This window comes from Haliotis cracherodii, unplaced genomic scaffold (genome assembly GCF_022045235.1).
Source record: "Haliotis cracherodii isolate W230 unplaced genomic scaffold, xgHalCrac1.p SCAF_16, whole genome shotgun sequence".
Taxonomy (NCBI): domain Eukaryota; kingdom Metazoa; phylum Mollusca; class Gastropoda; order Lepetellida; family Haliotidae; genus Haliotis; species Haliotis cracherodii.
In genome coordinates this window covers 5162679-5185599 of record NW_027266271.1, presented here as the reverse complement: position 1 = coordinate 5185599, position 22921 = coordinate 5162679, and the positions used below count along the sequence as shown (strand labels likewise).

Genomic DNA, 22921 nt, shown 5'->3' with positions numbered 1-22921 from the left:
TGTGTCAAAACTACAAGCATGGCGAAGACGGTAATAAAAGCATCGAACCACTCCATCATGTCGCTTAAGATACTGTCTTTGTGCTAAAGCTGGGCATCCACTGACAATGTGTTGGACAGTCTCATTAAATTGATTACATAATCTACATTTCATATTTACATTTTGATGCAATCATCATCATCATCATCATCATCATCATCATCATCATCACCCAGTCCATTACCCCCATCATTTATACTACTCAGGTATGCGGAGTTGTATAAAAAACTGTGACTAGTAAATCAGACGATTATGACGAAAGATGATAGTAACCCGTGTACATCGATGCGCCTTGCACACGTCCTTACCCCTTTTTCCTCGGTGATCCGTTCCCATCACATATCCTCACATTCCCATCCCCACCACTCTATACAGGCACACAGGGAAGAAGAAAACACACGGCCCAATACTCTGCAGCAATTACTTAAACAATTACACAGCAACTAATATGCAAATACTATCGACTTTCGTTTAGCTAATAATTGCACTTCCCTGGTTACGGTATTTTGCGTGCTAAAGAATCGAGGGAAGAAATACCTCCAGAAGTCCGTCATACCGTCATAACTCCAGAGGGACGTTCTACCCACAGCTTCAGCAGGACACGTAGCCAAAAAACCCAGAAGGACGCCCGTTCCATAACTCTTGGGGGACGTTCTACCTACAGCTCCATTAGACACACCACCATTACCTCCAGAAGGACGCCATTCCCATAACTCTAGGGGGACGTTCTACCTACAGCTCCATTAGACACACCACCATTACCTCCAGAAGGACGCCATTCCCATAACTCCAGGTATGTAGATGGTGTCTTACATAGTGGTATGTAGATGGTGTCTTACATAATGGTATATAGATGGTGTCTCGCATAGTCTTATACAGATGATGTCTTACATAATGGTATGTAGATGGTGTCTTACATAGTGCTATACAGATGGTGTCCTACATAGTGGTATAAGGATGGTGTCTTACATAGTGTTATATAAGTAGTGTATCACATTGTGTTGACTTGGTAGTATGTCACATTGTGCTGACCTGGTAGTGTATCACATTGTGTTGACTTGGTAGTACATCACATTGTGTTGACTTGGTAGTGTATCACAAAGTACATTGTGTTGGCATGGTAGTATATCACATTGTGTTGACATGGTAGTGGATCACATGGTGTTGACATGGTTGAGTAACACATTGTGTTGACCTGGTAGTGTATCACATTGTGTTGACTTGGTAGTGCATCACATTGTGTTGACCTGGTAGTGGATCAGTTTGTGTTGACCTGGTAGTTTATCACATTGTGTTGACCTGGTAGAGTAACACTTGGTAGTGTATCACATTGTTTTCATATTGCAGTGTATCACATTGTGTTGACCTGGTAGTGGATCACATGGTGTTGACATGGTAGAGTAACACATTGTGTTGACCTGGTAGTGGATGACATTGTGTTGACTTGGTAGTGTATCACATGGTGTTGACTTGGTAGTGTATCACAAAGTACATTGTGTTGGCATGGTAGTATATCACTTTGTGTTGACCTGGTAGTTTATCACATTGTGTTGACCTGGTAGAGTAACACTTGGTAGTGTATCACATTGTGTTCATAATGCAGTGTATCACATTGTGTTGACCTGGTAGTGGATCACATGGTGTTGACATGGTAGAGTAACACATTGTGTTGACCTGGTAGTATATCACATTGTGCTGACTTGCTAGTGTGTCATATTGTGCTGACTTGGTAGTGGGTGACATTGTGTTGACTCGGTAGTGTAATACATTGTGCTGACTTGGTAGAGTTACACGTATATCGCATTGTGTAGACCTGGCAATGTATCAAATTGTGATGACTTGGTAGAGGATGACATTGTGTATAGGCAGTGTTAGCATAGCTTGTACATGGTTGTTTTTTTTTGTTTTATTTTGTTTTGGTTTTTTTTTTTTGGGGGGGGGGGGGGGGGTTGGAGGGGGGATTATACCTCAGTTATTTATAATGTTCAAAACATTTGCGTTCAGTGTTTGCGAAAGAAAATGCGTTTACATACAATCATACGTATACTGACAATGCCAAACATCCACAGTAACCTGGAGATGTTCAGTTCCCCTCCTAATTATCACCCGTTATAGGTTAAGGAGTTGGATATCAAAGATTCCTCTGTACACATGTTGAAAATCGACTGCACAGTCAACGAGGTCGACTCATATTTTCACTTCCGAGTTTCCACCAGGGAATTTATTCAAATGTACATACTGCAGATAAATCAAATGAACCTATTTAGATAATACCCTTGAAGAAACGATACATTATAGGAATCTCACTGTGAGTTAACGTGAAGTGGTTTAGCGCCACAACTACTGCCGCCAGTAACACATTGAACAAAACGTTATTCCATGTGGTGTTATACGCCACAATGAACACTATGTTGATATGACCTTGTAATTAGTAACTTCCCAGTCAAACCGAGTCAATCAGTCGGTAAATTAGCCAACCACATTCGAGAAAAATGTACAATAATGGATATTGAATTGTAAGATAAGAATCAGTCGGGTTTTGCAGGGAGACTGTCATTGGAGGAAACGGCGATATTATGTTGCCTCAACAGAACGTTACCAGCGGCCTCTCATCCACTACGGCCTCAGTGTTACCGACCGACGACATCAACAACTACATGGAGGAGCGTGTTGCGCAGTACATCCACCTCATTTACGTTCCTATCTGTGTCTCACTCGGCGTCATCGGCAACAGCATCTCCTTCTGCGTTTTGGTGATGACGTCACTTCGCAAGACGACGACGTGCTTGTACCTAGCCACCATTGCCTGCATGGACAGTCTCATTCTCGTCATGGACTTGGTGTTCTATCTACGAAGGTACAGTGTCGCGGTTAATTAACATCTTCACATGTCATTCATTGTGATAGTTGTTCTATCTGGGGTTTTATGAACGCTAAAAGATCAAAGACGCCTACGGTACTTTATCTTGCGAAAATAAAGTATTTTAGTTACGTCATAATGAGCTGACATGACATCAGCCCATTTTGACGTAACTAAAAACGTGTACGTTGTCGGATTCTTGCCCTGGGAATTATGTCTATCTCTGGACACAGGCATGTACAATCGTTGAAGAGTTTCATAACACCTGTTGCTCAGTGTAGGGCATTTACCAAAATACTGCAGTCGAAACGACCTGTGTTACTCTTCCTCCGCCATGATCGTCCCATAGCGGCCGCGACACCATATCATGCTCCAGGCCGTCTATTCACGTCAGTTACGGTATCATGAGGATATTCTGGACTCGGCAGTGTGGTACGCGGGACGCAAATAAAATCGTATTTAGTATGCAGGTTCAAAATTCTGAAAAAGGAATGATGTTCGTAAATATTTCCTGTATATGTTACATGTCTTCATTATTTTTTCAGTAAATGAAATTCAAATTGCACTCTTTTATGACCTTGGAATGTGTTCTATAGGTTTCCGTCTGTTTCCGACATTCTTTACTTATTCGTGACCAACTCGTGTGATTCCGAGACAAGATGTGTCCCTCTTGAACGTTTCTATGTTGGTATATGGATACCATGCAGCCATATAGAACCAAAACAAAGCCTTTTAATTTTTTCAGCTTCGAGGCCTGAATGGAATTTTTTTCAAACGTATCTGGACAAAACCTTTTCTGTATTGTACACAATTTATTGTGATTTGTTTAGAAATATTATTTGCACGTCAATATATATTATAAATGTTTGGTTCAGTTTGGTATCTGTTATGTAATAATCATTTCAAGTAAAATATCAAAGAGAACTATCCCCAAGTTACATCATTCTACATACACCCACGCACACACACACGCACACACACACAAGTGCACATGCCTGTGCAAAAAAACCAATACAATAAAACACAACAACCGAATAAACGTATCTGCTTGACTAGAGATATTACTTAATACATTTTTGTTTTGAGTGCCACAGTGTTTTTGATAATTTCAACAATGAATTTCTCAGATATATTAAGTTAAGAGTGGCATTTGTTTGTCTTTTACTTGCTTGAAACGGCAATTCAGTTCTCATTTATTTCATAACTGAACTTGTCCTACCATGGGCAACGCTTACAAAGACTTTATGCATTTGCAATTATCCTTCCCGCATATAATGCGGGGGAATATAGTCATCGTCAGGTCTGTCTGTCCGTCTGTCCATCCGTATTTCGATTCCAGAGCAAAACTTCAAAACCGTGAAAGTTTTTCCGTCCACTTGGTACATATATTAACCAGGAGCATTTGGTGTGATGCATTTTGCTATTGTGGGGGGGGGGGGGGGGGGGGGGGGACTCTTGTGTGTGTTTATTACAATAACTTAATGTCATATCGATCATGTCTTGAGATGTACAGACGAATGTCTAAACGCATACAATCAACACAATACGGCCGTTTTAACATTGAAAACCTATGGCGATTCCCCAATGGCCTGTGCTTGTCGTGCATGGCTGGGGTGGTCATGGTTGGTGAACTGGTTGATTGTGTGCCATCGTACCCTGACGGTGTCGATGGTTGCGTACAGTATCAATTACTGGTTTGTCTGGTCAAGACTCGATTATGTACTCAAGTAAAGACATGTATCAAAATACAAAATATATGTTGTATATAAAATACAACCGCTTTGGCATAGTTGTTATTACGCTAAATACGTTGTAGGAATAGCATAGCATACAGGTTTAATAAGCCAGACTATATGTGCGTCACCCATTTAGGTTGTTTAAACCCCTAAGATATATTACAGTGTACATTGATTTTCCATTAATAATTTCAGTAGGTACAGTCAAGTCTCGTTAATCCGATTCTCGGTTTTATCCGACACTAATGATAAGGACCGTTTAAATCACTGCAATTTTAGACCCGACAGTCGCGCACTCCGACCCCGACACAGTGATCAGCGTACTCCGTGGTCATCTGCCCGCGTACATATCCCCGTAATTTGATGCGAGAAGAGTCGGATTGTGGCTGCATATTACAATGTCTGCAGAGAAACTTGCTTAACAATAAACAATTAATCTTTAAATAAACAAAACAGGATTCATCGCATGTTTAGATTACCCCAATCTCAGTATTTAATGCAAATATATGACACCTTTCTACTGTATGTTTAAGTAAGTTTTTTTAACATATTTCGAAATAATTCTTTTGAATCTCCTGAATTTTGCGTGTACGATTTGTGGTATATCAACAGACAGTCGTTAATTTCTATTGTGGAATCAATTATTTTCCAAAGGCTTGTTGTTTTTGTTTGCCCATGTCTTGTTGATGTAAATAAAGGTATGTGACACGGATCTGCCCAAACACAGCAATGTGTGTATGTATAGGGGTAACTTACCGAGCCAGATAATCCCCCAAATATATAACCAGTAGTATAGGTAATGGGGGTTCTGGACCACTTCCACTGGAGCCGGATTCATATACCTATACCACCACTAGAGATGGAATTTTTTATGCCAAAATGATTATGCGATTCAACGATAGTCATAAGATTCAGACAAATTGGCTCTCGCTCACCACCACCTGGAGCCAATGATATAAATTTTTATAGGTAATGGGGGTTCTGGACCACTTCCACTGGAGCCGGATTTATATACCTATACTGCTACTACAGGGGGGATTTTTTATGCCAAAATGACTATGCGATTCAACGATAGTCATGAGATTAAGTTAAATTGGCTCTAGCTCACCAATACCTGGGGCCAATCATTGCTTTAGATGAGCCTAAATGGTAATAAAAATATTCTTCATTATTTTTATCAATAAAGCGATATTCAACATTTTTATTAAGTTCTTCGTTCATTTTACTAGGAGACCAGACTATATAACTACACTCTTCTTGTAAATTGATAAGAAACAATTGATTACCGTATTTGGTTGGTTTGACATCACTGATATAATAAAAACCTTGTGGTAATTCTCTCCATTTAATAGTTTTTTCCATTATTATATATACTTATGTAAGCATTTGTCTAAATGTGATCAAACAATAGTAAGCAATTTATTTTTAATCTCCAACCAGTTCTTTGGTCTTGGCACGGAATAATTGACGCGCTTGTTGTCTCCCCTGTTCTATGAACTTTTTTTTCTCATCTTCGCTAATACCACGAATCTCCTGCTTCATTTCATTGTATTTGGTGAGTTCCGACAGCACTAAACGAAACTCATCCTCGGATATCTTACAATCAGCCATTGCTGTCGAAATGTGATCCTCAATGCTGTTCAACTTTGCTTCGGCGAGTATTCGAATACTCTCTGTTTTAATGCTTTCTTTTGTAACCTACGAGAAATGAATTTTATCGCTATTCCTGCCAGTCCCGAGACTCCAGCGGTTATTTCCATGCCGAGCACGATAGGCGCAGCGATTATAGTTGATAGTAAACCGACACCGGCTACACCGAGTCCCATGCTAGCCACTACAAGAGCGGTGTCAACTCCGTCCGGAGCATTCACGGCTTTGCGATACTTTTTATACAATCCAAGTCTAAACTCCCTATCCTTCTCTATTCGATGTTTTATGTCGCTTATTTGATGTAATCGAAATCCATCAACAGTTCCCATCTTTTCAATTGCTTCATCGAGCGCTGGATATAAACTCATAGTGTATATTACGAATATATAATAGTCTTTAATTGGTCTTGCTTAAATGTTTTGAGAGTAGACATCAACCTTATCAAATGTATATTATACGGCAAGAATATCTTAGAAAGAGAAATACTACCACTTTTAATAATTTGAACCCCCTCGAGGGTTGCAACGGGTGATGCTCCGACATGAATAATACTGCAACGTTGACGCTCGTGTTTCTTGAGCCATTTAATCGATAGACCTGGTAATATTTCGAAGGCATCTTCCGGTGCATCTCCGAACAAGACTTCAATAATAAGCGTAGAAATATTAGGTATTGCACTCAAGTTAAGTTTAATATCATAGAATTCAGCAATCAAATTTAAACTAACATTTTGGATTGCCAGACGACTATATAACATATGACCTGGTTTTTCTGGCAGGGGAGTGACTAACACACTTTTTCGTTTTGACGGGATATAAGCCGCGAGTACGATACCACTATTTATTATCTTAGTTAAATTATGTCCCTTACCCATCATCACATAAGGTGGGGTAATGACGATATTCAGTAGCCACTTGATGTTTGCTTCCACCATAGTCCATTTATTCTCACTGTTGTAAATAATATTGTACGGAGTGGTTTTAAGGAGTCTACTAACGTCGACATCGCTTAAATCTTCTAGATTTTCCAGGAATATAACTTCTTTCCGCTTGTATACATTATCGTGTAAGTGTAAAGCGTATAACTTACCATTGTTACCGGGTTTACCGAATCCTTCTGTGTCTCCGAGATCGGAAAGCGCAATTGTATTACATTGTCTGAGCGTTCCAGGGCCTGATGCATCAACCATTATTTATAATATGGAGTGTTACACTTAAGTATCCTATATGTACAGGTTGGTGTTTTACATCTAATACAGAAATTTTGAGGTCTGAAATAATACCACGCTTCAATTTTTTATATTGTAATGACGAGAAAGATTCCGTTCTGCCACTATTGTATTTTTCATTTTTCACTGGAACACATCTGAGTAGAGTTGAAGGACTTTCTAGTTGAATATTATCCGTCATGCTTATTTGGTAAAGATGGATACACAACTCTTTATAGGGAACTAAATCGGGTAATTTAACATCCCGATGTATGCCAATTAAGCGACTAAATTCCCATGTAGCTGATTGTTCCAATAAAATTATATTTGGATTTCCAGTGTCTAATTTCACTGTCCCAGTCGCCTCATTTTGTGTGATACTAATTCCATTAGACTTAAAAATTTCATCATTGAGTGAGCTTAGGCTGTAATACCCAACAGGTATAGCAATGGATTTGACAGTACCACGTGCGGATAATAGCATTATCCTATTATTATCTTTGGCAGCATTTATATTGGTCCACCTCGGGTAATACGTTACCTCGCATAGAGCGACTTCGAGTTGTCCATCCGAGTTATCGATAGTACGAAGCAGTTGAATAGACTGCCTATTTGTTATTCCCAGGAGTGTAACATACATATCAAATATACAATGATACTATATCATAACTTAAATATGGAATCAACCATTATATATAATATGGAGTGTTACACTTAAGTATCCTATATGTACAGGTTGGTGTTTTACATCTAATATAGAAATTTTGAGGTCTGAAATAATACCCCTCTTTATTTTTTTATATTGTAATGTTGAGGAAGATTCCGTTCTACCACTATTGTGTTTTTCATCTTTAACTGGAACACATCTGAGTAGAGTTGAAGGACTTTCTTGTTGAATATTATCCGTCGTACTGATCTGATCAAGATGGATGCACAACTCTTTATAGGGAACTAAATCGGGTAATGCATATACAGTTACTGGTTTGTTGGCTGGTAATACTACTGACTGTCCAAATCTAAGTGTAATTGCTAAGTTCTCATCAATACTTATACCTTTTTCTCCAGTGTATATTTTCACTGTCCCATTCGACTCATTTTGTGTGATACTAATTCCTTTAGACTTAAAAATTTCATCATTGAGTGACCATACGCTGTAATACCCATCAGGTATAATAATGAGTTTTTCCATACCCCTGTTTTCACCTGGTACAATCATCTTATTATTATCTTTTGCAGCATTTATATTGGTCCACCGTGGGTAATACGTTACATCACAGATAGCGACTTCGAGCTGTCCATCCGAGTTATCGATAGTATGAAGCAGTTCAATAGACTGACCATTTGTTATTCCCTGGAGTGTAATATACATATTAGATATACAATGATACTATATCATAACTTAAATATGAAATCAACTTACATTACTAATCAATCGATTATAGTAACTGCCTCTGGTGCTGAATTTTTCGTTAAATTCCCCGATATCTTTGAAAATTACAGGGTCACGGCAACTAGCGATAAAATGGTGCACGATTGGTTTCACAATCCGATGCAATTTTGGCAGAATCAGTTAAACTTTGCCGTATGCTTTGCCACAACGGGATGTGGCGTATCTCTTTACGCTCCAGGATTTGAACTGAATAAGTCTGTTATAACATTTCACGTGTACTATCAGATTAGACGTATACTTAAAGAAATTAGTGCTCCATTACCGCAGGATCGAGCGTGGAATTCCACAAATAATAATTATGATAGGTCCGCGTATGAGCGTATTTGTCAGGAATTTAATGTTTCTACAAGTAAAGATTGGTGTATTAAAGGAGCAAACCATGGTCTAGGTGTTCCTTACACAAAGGAAAAAATATCCGTCAAAGAAGAAAGCGATTATGTATATAAAGTACTTAATAAATTTCCAGTTAATTTTGGTAAGTTGTATAGTACCAGCAAACTTTACGCAAGAATATATGATCATTGGCATAAAACCGGTGATTGGTATAAAGGCTGGGAACTTTATAGTAACGATTGGAGAGGGGATATTATGAGTTTTAAGAGTGGTTTAATTTATATTGTTAAAAAATTTGTACAAATGAACGATACCGCAGACGCTTGGAATGAATTTCTTAATGATAAAACGGAAAATAATTTTACTAACCCAGGATTTGTAAGAGTTAATGAATCGATAAGAACTTATGTATGGGCAATTCTCGGAGCGCAATCGCAAACACGAACGTCCATTATCGGTTCTGGGACGGCGCTCGATGCGCAAAAACAGTTTGTCTCAAACGTGGAGGACGCCATTAATTCACCAGTTGACATACCATCGTCTATAAAGCGTTTTCAAGATGCATTACAGTACGCTCAATCTAAAGTGGACTTTGTTTATGCACCAGGACTATACATGTCTCCGAGTAATATGGAACTTAAGATCGGTCAAGTGATAGGCTATAATAATAAAATTGTTATTGCTACCGATCAACAAAAACCAGGTATAAAGTCAGATATGAACATCGAATTAATAACGCAAACGATCACGGGTGAAAAGGGAATAGTCAAGCCACAAACACCACATGTTTCACAAACATCTACTGACGCACAAGTGTCACCACATATTGTGGCTAAAAATCAACAACATATCGATGAAAAAACCGAGCTTGTAGAGGGTGGAGTCACGGTTGGTTTACTCATGATTTGGTTAATGAACTGATTTGGTTAGCGAACTGATTTGGTTAAATAGTTCTTAGCGAATACGTACAACAGCCCTGCAATTGCTACGATGAACCCCCACAAGTTTTGACTAAGCCAAGTGGTGGTCTTAGCTAATAAATTCAATAGCCAGGAAACAATACTCCCTATTATACCGGGAAGTGCGACCGCGGCTTTCTCAGCGAGCTTTCCCAGTGCTGAACCTAATACTTTTAAATGCTTTTTTATCCACTCTTTTATCCCGTTTTTATCGTTAGGCGGTGTGGGCGGTGTACTACCACCTGTACTGCCACCAGTTAACGAGATTCAAAGTCGATATAATAAATCCCAACGCGGTTAAAATACTGGTAATTGTTATTCCCTGTTCTCTGAACAATGTTATAATTTTATCGGCCAGTGTAGTGTCATTGTTAAGGACTTGATCGATAGTTTCTCGAATTCTACTGATTTGTGAAACGAAGTGCCTTTTCATTACTGGAAGCCGCGTCGAGGCGGGCCGGTCTTTCGTATTCTAGGTTACGCAGTCTTTCCGCTACGCTGCGTCTACTGAACTCATCGCGCGCATCAACAAGTTTTGTTTTCTCATAAGCTATATGCTTGTCGAGTTCGGATATCTTGGCTGTATTATTCATGAGTTCCCCTCGCATTGTTTGCATTGCCTTGTCAAGACCTTGTAATTCCGTAATCTCGTTCTCCAAGGATGGAAATAAACGTGACATAGAATTATCGTAGTAGGTACCCAAGATTTTATCGAGTCCGTCCGAGACCACGTTCGAGGCTGCTCCCAAATCATCTGTATTATCGAGTTTAGTCTGCATGGTTCGAAGATCCTTAGTAGTCTTCGCGGGAAGTTTTTCTCGTCGGTAGTAGTCTACAAAACCTAATTTATTACGAACAAAATCGATGCCGTGTTTACCGGCTATAGTAGACAAGGCTAGGGGCTTACGAGTACGAGAATGCATAAGGTCAATATCCGGTTCGCCACGCAGTCGCAATATTCCTTTACTATCTATTGTAAAATTTGAATAGTCACGAACAATAGGACTAACATCTTTAAAGGTATCGTAATAATCATTAACGGATAGTTTCAAAAGTTCATCATCGACGGTTGATTTTAAAAGTTCATCGTTAAGATTCGTGCCACTTAAACTGGTTTCATCAGTATCTTTGGTTGTATTCTGGTTATCATGGTTATCAAATGTATCTAGATCATAGTCATCCATTTTTATATTAAACATAGGGTACATGTTTTCAATATAACAATGTCTTCGCAATACGGACGTAAGTTAAACCCACAACGTAGACTTCGAGATCCATTAGGGGTCAAAGCAATTCGTCAGTCTGTAACTATAACTAATAAACCTAGTACCATCGATCATAATCAAACGCTTCTGGTTCGCTTTCCTAATCTCGGCGCACACGATGTGTTAGTTCCGGGAACTGTCCGACTAGCATTTACGATTAGTTTGACTTCTACCGACGTTAACAGGGAGCCCATTCAGAACATAGGTCGTGCTATCGTTAAGAAAATCGCCGTTAAAATTAGCGGTAATGAAGTTTTGAGTATCGACGATAGCGATGTATACTATTGTTACATGGATCTCTGGAGAACGGATAAAGAGCGGGGAAACTTACAGTACCAAGGTATTTGTAATAAGAACACATTGAGACTGCGCGTGGGCGCTGAAAATGGTGTTGATACCAACGAAAAAGATAAGGCCATTGCCGACGCATTAGGTAACCGATTCTATGTTCCCCTAGACTTTGAATTACTAGATTCCCACATGCCCTTTTATCAAGCATCCCTAGGCGATATGTTAGAATACGAACTCACTTTTAACGACTACGGTAGAGTAATCAGAGCTGCTGATGATGCTAGCTATTCGATTGACAATATCTCGCTCGAGTACGATATGATAACGGATCCCGAATTAGCCAGACAAATTCGTAACCATTATTCAGGAAGTTTAGCCATTTTGTACGATCGCGTGCTGCGACACCGAAAGATCACGAGGGACAGAAAAGATACGATGTGGAATATAAATCTAAACGTCCCCACGAGGTCGTTAATGTTGTTCGAGGACCCCTCCGATGCGTTTAAAAGAAATACCGAGAAGTTCTACAATCCCAAGATTACAAAAGTAGAACTGACTATCGAGGGCGTTCCTAATCAACTATATAGCCAAGCAATGCTAGCGTATCACCAGTGGGATGAGATTAAAAAACTTCCTTCTATAAAACGCTCCCCGGAAGTTAACACGGTCGTGAAAGATCTGTCTCTCGGAAGTGTATTGATGGGTGAATACCTCACCACGAAGTACACGCTATGGCTCGACATGCGAACAACGGATGATGACCAACTACACGGCAGTGGGAGGAGAATAGAAAATGCTAGCGAGGGTGCCACCATACAGATAACGAAGCTCCAGGAATCAGCTGGTAAATTAAACATATATTTGTATGTGATTATGGATGCGCAACTTAATATACAGAATGGGAGATTCGTGCAAGCAATCTATTAATAATCTTTTACCTAAAGATCCGCACTGCACTATCATATGCGGGCAAACGGGCTGTTGAAAAACCACCTTTATTCTAGATATTTTACAAAGTCATTATCGGGACGTTTTCGATCATATTATTATTCTGTGCCCGACTATAAGCGTTAATAAAACATACTTATCGAGAGATTGGGTAATGAATGACGACGGGGTACACAGAGTCGATCCGGGCGATCGTTTACAAGACTGTCTCCGAGTATGTCACGAGAAATACAAAGGAGAATCAACCCTTTTTGTAATAGACGATTGCAGCGCGAGTAAAGAACTCACAAAAAAGAAAGATATGCTTTCGTATTTAGCATTCTCCGGTCGGCATACTCAACATAGCGTTTGGATACTTACTCAAAAATACAACTCTGTCCTGAAAGATCTCAGAGAGCAGACCAAATGGGTAGCACTGTTTCATTGCAAAGATCGAGATTCATTCGAGGAATGTTTACGCGAAAATGATGTCATTTATACCAAGGGTGAACGAGATAAAGTCAGAAAACTGTTATCGGCAACGAAGCACTGTAAACTCGTATTAAAAACTGATCAACCAGCTGCTTATGCAATTGCTTAGCAAAAGTGTAGCAAATATAGCAAAAAGATAGCAAAATTATAGGAAAATTATAGCAAATATAGCAAAAATACGATAAGTTGAACATTTAAAATGTGGTTCGAAATCACCATTCTTTTGCAGCAGTTCATTATTACGGGTTTTATTGGATATGTCATATTATATTATGTTAAACTTAAATATCTCCTTAGGTATTACATTATGGAATGCGACGAACTCAACCAACAAATGCTCAAAGAATCTGAGCCTGATATAGATAAATCTTTAGATAAACATAGAGAAAGACTCGCAGCTTTGGTAGCCGGTGGAAAATGTTCCCAATATTTGGGGGAAAATTATACCATCGAAAAAATTGATAACATGACCGACGAAGAGATTAAAAAACTGGACGCGCGTTACGAGTCTAGACTGGGAGCTACCATGACTAAAACGATAAGTTCGTCTATATTACAACTATACACAGTCGTAGCTAGTACGTTTCTCCCTATCCATGCAGAACATCGCATGTATTTATGCGAATCTCTAGAGAAGGACCCATTCATCGAACACGCTACAAGCTCAGTGAGCTGTGAGTTTTATCATAGATACGGAATGTTCTTAGCTCCACTCACCACAGCTTTAATAACGGCTAGGTATTGTCAATTTAAACATAGGTGCCCACTTAATAATATAAATGGAGATTGCGGAAACACAATCACAACAGATGACACCACAACAGATTGTGAAAGAGGAACCACAAGTGAATGAGGAACCACATGTGAATGCACCACAAACACAAAAACAACCAAGAGTTACTAAGAACCCCCCAAAAATAGCAGCTGGGAGGAAGGGAGGACTGGCGCGCAAAGCGAAAATAATAAATAATTCAAATATTTATCCGATTAAAACATGGGCACTAGTAGGAGTTGCTGGTATAGCGGCTGTATGGTTCTTTTATAAGACCGGAGAAGAGAAAACGTCACCCCCAATGCAACAACAAGTTCAATAAGAGGTTAGTCCCCATATAATGCTATAAGAAGCATGACTACTCCAGTTACAGACAGTAAAATGTTGGTAAACTCAACTTATCATTCAACGGTGGTCACCGGCTTGGCCATTGGCTATGCTCGTATGGCTAAAATGATTACTAAAGCCACACCTCCCAAGCTAGATTTTAATGGATTTGATATTGGTATGATGGTTCTGGATATTGGATTAGCAATGGCAACGAAGGATATGCTCATCAAACAAGGACTTATCCCGGAAGACATAATGAAGTAATTAAACATTTGAATATTTTATATTATTGAACATATGGCATCAATTGCGATGATGGTCGGTGGAGCTATTGTTAATGCTCTAGCTTTTTCGGGGAGTAATTATTTTTTTTCCAGTATGAGGGAATCAAACGCTAAAGAAGTTGAAGAGGAGCGTAAACGACATAACGAAGCAATGGAACAACTCCAAGCAGCCCAGTCACAATATACGCAGCAGAGAATTAAGAGATTAGACTTTATTCATGAACAACTGATTAAGGAAGGACATTCAATTAAAACGTTTAATGATGTCGAATATGCCATGCACGAATACTACCTTGTTTTGGGGAAAAAACTAGACCCAATACCGAGACCAACAATGAGTCAGTTTTATACACCGTCAGAGGAACAAAAGAACCGCGAGGTCGCATTTGTGATTATTGGGTTAACTGCTGTATTGATTTTCAGCTATACACTAGTGTAGCTGTGATTTGCATTTAGACAAATGATCTGATAGATGTTTAACCATGAATAATTGCAAATTTACACTCATGGGGAAGACGACTCTATGTAATCGACGCTGTGTTGATATTTACTGTGGTATACACAATTATTACATTAGGCGCGGACACATAAACTATACGTGTTCTGAATGCGGGATAGGGGTCAAAGGTCGTTATTGTTTATGTAAGAAACACGGTGCTGATAGGGTCAGGAACCAGATTATTTATGCTAGGAAGAGAGATTACATCAATGAGAGGAATAGGTTGGGGAGAATACGTAGTTAGATATATGAAAACAACCAATTAGACATTTGTCTCATTTTGCATATACCATTCAACCACAATGGTTTTTGTCAGAGAGTTAAAAGCTATGGCAAAGCAACCTGGTCTACGTGGATATTCTCGAATGAGAAAAACTGAATTGATTACCTTACTCGGTTTGGAATACAACAAACCCCAGACTGTCAGAGAACTCAAAGCTCAAGCGAGAAACAGTGGGCTGAGAGGTTATTCTCGAAGGAGAAGAGCTGAATTGATCGCTTTACTAGATAATGATGATGTTGGCGTTGGTAAATATCTAAGAGGTTGGAAGATGGATATTAATTCCAACATGGATGTTAACGATATTAAGCCCATCATATCCAGTAAAATTAATGAGGAGTTAGATGATTTACATAGTATAAAATACCAGCTGACGATTAAAATGTTATTGAGTAAAAGTAACACAGACGATAGCACCGAATATACCGAACCATATTTCTGTAGTAATCAAGAAGTTATAACCCAATCCGATACTATAAACGCATCATTAGATACATCAATTCAGAGGATACAGGAAACTTTAGAACGCTGGACTAATAGAGGTTCGGGTTGGGGTGTGGATAAAATCGATAGTTTATATTTAGATATAGCAAATTATATGCCTTTCAAAGGTGGATCTTATATAGATTTACCCCTATATTATAAGAAGAAAAAAGCCATATTTAACGTAAAAAATAAATCAGATGACTGTTTAAGAATGATGATAAGATCTGTATTGTTCCCCGTAGATTCTAAAATTGCAAATAGACCTTCTAGCTATCCTCAAAATGATGGACTCAACTTCGATGGTATAGACGAACCTACACCAATATCACAAATTGATAAGATGGAAAAGCAAAATAATTTCGGACATTCTAAAGGAATTGTTGTACACAGGATAAGCTCTGCTCCGGAACATATTCCCAGAATCAATTCATTTCTGATCGAAAAAGATGGAAAGTATCATTATACGTGGATAAAGAGTTTAAACAGGCTATTATACGATCATACAAAACATAAGGAAAAGAAATATTTCTGCGAAAGATGCCTACATGGGTACAGCAGACAAGATCTATTAGAAGCGAATAAAGAAGACTGTCGAGGTGTTGGACAGACCGCTATATCAGGATTGATAAGCCTAAAGAGGGAAAAAATATACTAAAATTTGAACATTATTGTAATCAAATGCCAGTACCGTACGTAATTTACGCCGACTTCGAAGCGCTTATCAAACCCATAGAAAATAATCAAGATAGTAGTTTTACGTACAAAACTCAAGAACATATTCCTTGTGGGTTTGGATATATAGTTGCAAGGTATGATGGGAAAACAAACGCTCCCGTGATTTACAGAGGTCCCGATGCAGCGGGAAAGTTCCTAGAATATCTACAAAATGAAGAGAGAATAATCAGGGAAAAATTATCGTGTAAGAAACCCATGCGTATGACGAGGGATGATTGGAGGGCCCACAAGAAGTCAACGAGTTGTCATGTTTGTAATAAACCCCTGGATGGGGATTCCGTAAGAGATCATTGCCACGTCACGGGTAATTATCGGGGAGCCGCGCATAACAAGTGTAACTTGAAACTAAAAATGAATTCTCAAACAATACCCATCCCCGTTGTGTTTCACAACCTTAGGGGATACGATTCACATCTCATTATGCAAGCTATCTCAAAGACCGACGGCGGTTTAACGTGCATTCCTAATAATATCGAAAAATACATATCTTTCTCGTTGACTAAACCTATACGTTATAGGGACAAGGATGGGAAATCTAGAATAAAGCAAAGTAATGGGCTTAGATTCATAGACTCAGTACAGTTTCTGTTATCTTCCCTGGACAATTTAGCTAATGCGAACAATTCCGATGACTTCGCGATAACAAATCAATATACCGATAAGATAACTCATCATTTGTTGCTGAGAAAAGGTGTATATCCTTACGAATATATGGATGATTGGTCTAGATTCGAAGAAACTGAATTACCACCCCTCGAATCACTCTATAGTAACTTAACAGAATCTAAAATAACAGATGCCGATTATGAACACGCTCTGACGGTGTGGGATAAATTAGGTTGTAATAATTTAGGCGATTATCACGATCTGTACTTAAAAACCGATGTACTGTTACTCGCCGATATATTCAAGATATTTAGAAAGACGTGTTTAAAACAATACGGCTTGGATCCGGCATGGTACTATTCCAGTCCCGAACTATCGTGGGATGCATTGTTGAAGAAGACCGGTGTAGAACTAAAACTACTCACAGATTACGATATGCACTTGTTTATTGAGAAAGGATTAAGAGGTGGTATATCAATGACAGCGAAAAGGTATTCTAAGGCTAATAATAAATTAGTGGAAGGATACGATCCGAGTAAACCCGACACGCACATATTATATCTCGATGCTAACAATTTGTACGGATTGGCTATGAGTCAACCTTTACCCACGTGTGGTTTTGAATGGTTGATGATATCGATAATATCAATTCAAATGATATCCATAATATCCATAATAATGATGAGAATAAAGGGTACATACTAGAAGTTGACTTGGAATATCCAAGTTCGTTACATAAAGATCATAACAGTTATCTGCTAGCTCCCGAAAGATTAATGGTTAATAAAGATTGGATGTCGGAATATCAACGCTCCTTGATGGGTAATGGTAGGTTAGCTAACGTAGAAAAACTCATACCAAATTTGATGGATAAGACAAAATAAATAGTTCACTACAGAAATCTCCAGTTATATCTATCGTTAGGTATGAAACGAGGATGTGTATAAAGATATGGCAGAAAAAATAGATATGTACGACACGAGCGATTACCCTAAAGATAATCCACTGCACAGCGTAGTAGCTAAAAAGGTGTTAGGTAAGATGAAGGATGAATGTGCTGGGACCCCTATAGCGGAGTATGTAGGATTAAGACCTAAGATGTATTCTATATAGAAGTCCGATAATGGGGAGATAAGGAAAGCCAAGGGTGTTAAGAAGTATGTTGTAAAAAAGCATATCAAACACGAACAGTATAAAGAATCATTATTCAACGGTAGAACGTTCAAACACGAGATGAACTCTTTAAGAAGTTACAATCATAGGATATATGGATTAAGAATGAACAAGACATCATTATCCCCCTTAGATACAAAGAGATGGATTGATAATGATGGTGTAACTACCTATGCTTATGGTTATGGTGGTAATACCGTACCGTCGGGAACTATGAACAACTCTTCTCGTACAAATGCCCTACCCAGTCCATCTTGAAGATAATTAAGAATAGGCTCTCCTTCTTTCATAACCAATCGACTAATGTTATACGTCTTAAGGGACCATATGGGATCAGTTGCGCGACGTAGGCCTCCCTTGAGTTCACCGGGCTGGTATAAATATCTTACCCTTACTCTATCCGGAAGTTTTCATTCTTTGCCTCTCCTCGGTGCTGAGGATTCGGAAGTCACGGATTTCATTTTAATCGCATCGGATGGTTTCTTCCCTATTAATCTCGTTACTTCATTATTCAGCGCTGATACAACGGCTGATAATCGTGTCACCCATTCGGTTTATCTCAATCGCTCGGATTTCATTTCGATCCCATACTGATAGCCAAACAAACGTTCCGCTAATGTCCTGTTAAATCTTTCGACGATAGCTTGATTGAGGTGGGCCTCTCTTTCACCACGGACGATTTTGACATTGTGCTTTGTTAACAATTTAGTTATTGATCCCATAAACTCGCGACCAGGATCTACTTGAAATAGCTTAGGCCATTTTAGTGGCCCGCGTTTATATATGCGACTCAGTGCATTAGCTACTTCTGTTGAATCTTTCGAGGTTAATGGCGCAGCCTCTTTTTATTGACTAGCCACATCCACTACTGTTTAAGTGTATTTATACGTTTTGCGTTTTACCTTATCGTGTGGAAGAAACAAGAGGTCAGCCTGATGAACTTCATTCGTTGTAAAAATATCAAACTTCTTCCTCGGTATATAACGCGGTGCCGGTAAATATATTTGCCACAACGCTTGTTTCTTTAACCAATCCTTGGCCACATCTTTAGATACCTTAGCCGCGGTGGCTAATTTTTTATTGCTCCTACACCTTTCCAATATCCTCGTGGGCTATAGTAAATTTTATTCATTATTAATTAATATTGATGTTTCGTTTAATACAACTCATGACTATCGTTGAATCGCATAATCATTTTGGCATAAAAAATCCCTCCTGTAGTAGCAGTATAGGTATATAAATCCAGCTCCAGTGGAAGTGGTCCAGAACCCCCATTACCTATAAAAATTTATATCATTGGCTCCAGGTGGTGGTGAGCGAGAGCCAATTTAGCTGAATCTTATGACTATCATTGAATCGCATAATCATTTTGGCATAAAAAAATTCCATCTGTAGTGGTGGTATAGGTATATGAATCTGGCTTCAGTGGAAGTGGTCCAGAACCCCCATTATCTATACTACTTAACCAGTAAAATCCAGTTTAGATATATTTTACATATTGCTGTCTTGTTTTGATACTTAGAATCTATCGACACAGATCCACCCATTACTATGTTAATAAAACAATAGTTAAGCACCATTGTTGAAGCACTAGTTATGGAAAAGTGGAGTGTCGCTATATACGAGTATTGCTTGGTAAGTTCTAGATGCGTAGCACGGTAAGTCCAAACACCAATCTGCAAGTACTTGATCACTGCCTGTTCCTCGACCCGTGAAGATCCGGGGTAGAATAGATCTTCAGCAACCCATGCCTGCTGTAAAAGGCGACTGTGTTTGTGGTAAGAGGCTGACTGACTGGATCGAGTGACTTGGTTGATGCATGTCACTCAGCTTCGATTATTTACAGACCGCCGTCACATAGCTGAAATATTGCTCAGTGCGGCGATAAACAACAAACTGCACCTTCCTCAAGTTTATCCAGTTTCCAAAGGTCACAGACCCCTGCTTATTTTACGGACTTGTAACAGCGAAACAAATTGCTTTATTGACTCATGTCTTTGTGGCTTACCTCTATCACATCATGTAATGTCTGTACAAACTATTTCACAGATGTATAATATTCCTTCTGTGTAGGGCTTAAAACTTCTCAATCAGACAATGGTTGATTTCATGGCCTTCTATCATATATCTTAGGGGCAACGTTGCGCCTGAATTTGAAAGACTCACAAAGAACACCAAATGCCTTTGCTGAGTGAATTCTGACATGTGCCTTGTGATTTGTCTGAAGAATTATTTGCGATTCAGGGGTGAACAAGTGAGACATGCAGTGAAAAATTATATGGTATTCGGGATTCAAGGGAGGAGGGGGTTTCCAGCCTGATGATTGTGTTCTCTCGGCTTCACAATGCACGTTTGGAATGTTTCGAGTTGTTATTAAAGTGAAGCAAATTTTGATTAAAACTTACATTTAATACGGATTCCCCGAGCGTTTAGTGAACGCAATGTGTAAAGCATGTTTCCCTGTTTCAGGTACTATACCTATGCACACACAGACGAGACATGCGGGATCCTGTACTTCATCTTCTACACCACAATCCACTACGATGTCCTGCTGCTGTTGTCCATGACTGCAGAGCGATACGTGGCTGTAAGCTTCCCGCTTCATGCACATTCACTCATTACGCTCAAGAAGTCCGTCATCGTCATAGTAACACTGGCATTTTTTTCACTTGGGGTTAATTTTCACAATCTGTTCACACGCTCGGCAGATTTTGACAGTTCAAAGCAAACAACGTTTTGTGGTTATGACGGCGAAACGAACAAATTTTTCGTCACCAAAGTATTCCCATGGATAGACTCTGCCTTGTATTGTTTTATCCCGATGACGTCATTGTTCGTCCTCAACTTCCTCATCATCGCCAACCTGAAGAGGGCGGCCAAGAAACAACAGAATCTTACCCATACACTGAAGGGTACAGCTGGGAACAGCCCCGGCCAGAGTCAGCGTCAGCTGACAGTCATGTTGATGTTGGTGTCCTTCGCTTTCCTCTTCTTGTCAGCACCAGTGGCTGTAATCATCATTGTTCAGCGTTACGCCTGGTTCCCCAAGACACCTCATGAGGTTGCAGTATTTCATCTGATTCACGCCATTATCGACAACCTGATGTACACCAACCACACCATCAACTTTCTGCTATACTGCATCAGTGGTCAAAAGTTCCGCACCGAGCTCCGACGTCTGTGTTGTTCCCGAAGACGGTCCCGTAGAAGCAATACGCACAGTTCCGACAAAGTCATGACCCTCACTAACGGCAACACTGATGTAGCTTTGGCATCTGTAGCGTCGACTGTGTCTACGGCAGAATCAGATGTGTTTGACAAACCTAACGAATGTGAGAGACCTCGATGCGTTTGAACTGGGCAGGTACCAACACACAGATCGTCTCGACTATGTCGTTAACATTACGTAGACCAGTAGAAAAGCAACTGTCTTAAAACACATCTGTGACGTCATTCTATTGTTTGAACGCTTCAGGCATGGAGAGTTGTTTGTCAACTATACATTATCTTGAACACGCATTTGAATTAATTTCCACTTGGAATAGACTATTTTTTACATTTATTGACAAGTGAATAATTTCATTTTTTTTCTAAAACATGTGTCGCCAGCGGGGCTCGTACCCGCATCGTTTGATTTAAGAACCTGTAATTGTGAACCTCTGCTGCGGCGGCACATGAAGGTATGGTGTGAAATTAACTATTAAACATTTTCATAATTTTGCATAATGCTCAAAAGCTCAAAATAATATGAATATATTTTGTGTTAGAGCAGGTTACCTACAACAATGTTCATATTTATAGCAACTAGATAACCTTTGCCGAGAAAAAAATGCGGTAATAGATTATATATATATCTTTGTTCGGGGCTCTATATTTCCTATTATTCCCACCAACATGTATTGACAACGTGCAAGTGGACCTAACGAAGTGAAGAGCCGTGAATCATGCATTGTAAATGTCAGCTCGCGACAGAGCTTGAGGCACGCGCAACGGCGGCAGACAACGCATTCCTCCATTCGTCACCACTCGTCCCTTTCGTAACCCGCAAGAACATTCGTCACCACTCGCCCCTTTCCGTAACCTGCAAGAAGACTCGTCCCCCTATCAATGAATGTTATGTGCGAAAATACGACAAACCAATCAGAATGCGCGTGTGATTTCAAGTTCTTCGTCAAAGAATCCCTCCGAAATAATTTTTGAATTTACATATGTCTTGCATAAAAAAATATACCAAAGACACAGTAAAATGTGTTCAATCATACTGTATAATTCCGCATGTCTCGATGTGCTTTAAATTGCATCTGAAATATATATAATATATGGAGAAATATATGTGAACCATTACGCAACGAGTTGACAATTGTTTTAGGTATGCCCGTTTGCGCTCAGACGGAACCCGGTCGCAAAAATGGCTATGAGAGGGGCACGAGTCGCCATTCGGCTTGTCCCGGAATAACACGAGTTGGTCACGAATGCTGCAAGAAGACACATCCCCCCTATCGATGAATGTTATGCGCGAAAATACGACAAACCAATCAGAATGCGCG

At 39.3% G+C, this 22921-nt stretch overlaps 1 protein-coding gene across 1 annotated transcript in view; it reads left to right on the top strand.

The window, feature by feature from the left end:
- The window catches only part of LOC139464136 (thyrotropin-releasing hormone receptor-like), a 46162-nt gene extending 24433 nt beyond the window's left edge, over positions 1-21729 (top strand). Inside the window, exons 3-4 of the mRNA XM_071245671.1 lie at positions 2585-2896; positions 20844-21729. Coding sequence (XP_071101772.1) covers positions 2585-2896; positions 20844-21729 — 1198 coding nt within the window. The remainder of the gene's footprint in view (positions 1-2584; positions 2897-20843) is intronic.
- The last annotated feature ends 1192 nt before the right edge of the window (positions 21730-22921 follow it).